The sequence below is a fragment of the Notothenia coriiceps genome, unplaced genomic scaffold (genome assembly GCF_000735185.1).
Source record: "Notothenia coriiceps isolate Sejong01 unplaced genomic scaffold, NC01 NC01_scaffold00018396, whole genome shotgun sequence".
In the NCBI taxonomy this organism is placed as follows: Eukaryota; Metazoa; Chordata; class Actinopteri; order Perciformes; family Nototheniidae; genus Notothenia; species Notothenia coriiceps.
In genome coordinates, this window is record NW_011351097.1 from 3,991 (window position 1) to 6,944 (window position 2,954).

At 40.8% G+C, this 2,954-nt stretch overlaps 1 protein-coding gene and 1 long non-coding RNA gene across 2 annotated transcripts in view; one reads left to right on the forward strand and one right to left on the reverse strand.

Annotated features, from left to right (window-relative positions):
• LOC104951009 (purine nucleoside phosphorylase-like) overlaps nt 1-2,028 on the forward strand; it is a 3,539-nt gene extending 1,511 nt beyond the window's left edge. The window contains exons 2-4 of the mRNA XM_010777636.1: nt 238-407; nt 540-643; nt 1,849-2,028. Of these exons, the coding sequence (XP_010775938.1) occupies nt 238-407; nt 540-643; nt 1,849-2,028 (454 nt within the window). The remainder of the gene's footprint in view (nt 1-237; nt 408-539; nt 644-1,848) is intronic.
• LOC104951008 (uncharacterized) overlaps nt 1-2,954 on the reverse strand; it is a 21,649-nt gene that overhangs the window by 805 nt on the left and 17,890 nt on the right. The gene's annotated exons all lie outside the window — the stretch shown is intronic.

Sequence of the window (2,954 nt, forward strand, 5' to 3'; positions counted from 1 at the left end):
ACTTCCAGTCAGTGGCTGTACAGGATGCCCCCCCCCCTTCCCAAATGACTCCTGTTGAATCACATATCCCTCTTTGTTGTTTAGTTGTTATTGAATGCAGTATGACTGTGCACGATGTGAAATGAAGACATCACTGATGTCAGTGATGTCAGTCTCATGTGTTGAAAACTGCTCAAGCTTTGTTGATACAAAGGTTTAGTACATAAGTAAATTACCATTGTTTTTCTGCCTCCTCAGTGAGAGCTATGAAGAGTGCAAGGCGACAGCTGATTGGCTGCTGTCCAACACGCAGGTGCGGCCAACTGTGGGGATCGTGTGCGGCTCAGGCCTGGGGGGGCTGGCTGAGATGCTGAAGGACCCGCAGTTTTTCATGTACTGCGACATTCCCAACTTTCCCAAGAGCACAGGTATGCACAGCTGGTACTCTCATGTGTGTGTGTGTGTGTGTGTGTGTGTGTGTGTGTGTGTGTGTGTGTGTGTGTGTGTGTGTGTGTGTGTGTGTGTGTGTGTGTGTGTGTGTGTGTGTGTGTGTGTTACAGTGGATGGTCATGCTGGTCGCCTGGTGTTTGGAACGCTAAAAGGGAAGCCGTGTGTTTGCATGCAGGGTCGCTTCCACCTGTACGAGGGATACCCCATCCAGAAGGTGAGTTTGTTTTATAAAGTTCCTATACCACAGTGTATAAGTACGCCAATACATTAAAAGTATGTCATTTAAAACAGCTTCCTGAAAGTAAAAGACAGAATCATTTTGATCCACATGTACTAAAAGTATCAGAAGCAAAATAACTTGTTGAGCACATTTTAAAATGGAAAGTTCGGCAGTCCAGTGGTTTCCAACACCACGAAAGAGGCACACAATAGGGGTGGTGAGGTGATGAATGGGGGAGAAAGGAAGAAAAACGAATGTTCTGCAACGCAAATTAAAAATAACATTTTGGACTTTTAAATGATCTTTGATATTTTTAGGTGAAATATTGCATTTATTTGGGATTCAAACAGTTATTGAATCAGAAAGATTTTGAGGGAAAAATCTCAAAAACTCCCAGACCAGCCACTGGTTCAGTATTTAACAAATGATATTGTTTAAATTAATCATATGTTGTTTCTTACCTATTTTTCCCTATGAAATATAGTGGAGTAGAGGTATGAAGTAATGTAAATCATTATACTCAAGTCAAGTATTCAGTACCATGAATCTTGTACTGAACACATGTCCCTCAAAGGACACATTGATCATTTTAAATTCTTGTATCAAAACTCTTTATCAGTTTTACAGTGACAGGCTACTCCTTATTTCACACCATTTAAATAAATTGGCTATTTAAATGTAGGTATTCTGTGTATGGGTTATTTTATGTGAGATTTCCCAGAGATCATCTGTAAAATTCTGCGTACTGTCGACTGCTTGACTTGCAGATTTAGAAACAGATGATGGCATTCAAAATCCAACAGTGCAACAAACAATATACCTAAGATATAAAGAAAATAGTGCCACGAGAAAAATGCAGTATTAGGTCAACTATATACAGTACATGTCAAATAGAATAAGATGAACACAAAGTAAAATAACTTGCAGAGGAATACAATTATTGTAATAATATATGAATATGTGGACTGTAAACAATGCTATCAACAAATGTCATGACACTTCACTAAGCGACCTTGGGTTGGCATGATCGGCCTGTAGGGAGGGACGGCCCTGATTATTTACTGAGATCAGGAATTAAACAGTTGTAAAGCTTGTGGGATAAAACTGTCCCTGAGCCCTGGGGGTCTTGGTCTTCTTGCTGCGGTGGTGGTGGGTCACTGTAGTGAGTGCATGTGTTCACATGACCTCGTGTTCCTCAGATCACGCTGCCCATGCGGGTCTTCAAGCTGATGGGCGTGGAGACCGTCTTCCTGACGAACGCAGCAGGGGGCCTGAACCAGGACTACAAGGTGGGGGACGTCATGATCATGAAGGACCACATCAACATGCCGGGGTTCTCTGGGAACAACCCGCTGGTCGGGCCGAATGACGACCGGTAGGTGGAGGAGAGGGAGGGGTCGGTGTTTTCATTTTCTTAAAAATGTTGACATGTTTTATTGCTCTACACAACCAGTATTTTAGATTAGATTAGATTTACTTTATTGACCCTAATTTGTGAAAGTGTTTTGTCACAGCAGCATGTAAACAAGGCATTGCACATAATGTAGAAACCAATTTCAAAAATAATAACAGTAGAAAATAAATATATGTAGATTATCTATGTCAAATACACAATATAAATAAACAAATACAGTTAGTAAACTCTATAATGGACAACCTACTTCTGACAAAATGTGAACAAAGAGTATTATTTTTCCGTCAATTGCATCATTTCGTAACACTGGAAACAACCTAATCCAAATGGAAATCTTACCCTCCTGCCTCAAACAGACTAGCTAATGTAGAGTCTGTTCATCAGTATTACAAAACCATTTTTAGAGTATTTTTCTTTATTTATGGCTGGAAGATATAAAAAATGACATTTAAATAAAATCATCTGCTCAAAGAGGCCAGGACATCTTTTGCATAAAAAACTCCCCGAGTCTTCGAGCAATTTCAAGCAAGCATTAGCAGCTCATTCAGTGTTCAAATGACTCAGCAGGATACAGTTATCCCCTCCCCCTCCATATTTGATCAGCATATTTCCTGTCTCCCACACAAGACTGCCACACTTCAGCACTGTTGTGGCATCGAGCTGATGTCAGAGGGCACAAAGACTGCCATTGTTCTCACAGGGTGGAGGATAGAGGCTCTAACACGCATCAAAACAGAACTTCAGAGCATAAGCATCAAAGCATCAATGAACATCAACAACAGGAGTTTACCTCAGTTTTAATATTACAAATCGTCCCTACAGAGTGTTGGTCATTCCACAATCTCAGAAACTTAGTGTGCTGCTTTTTAACTGAGTCATGTGTGGGGGGGG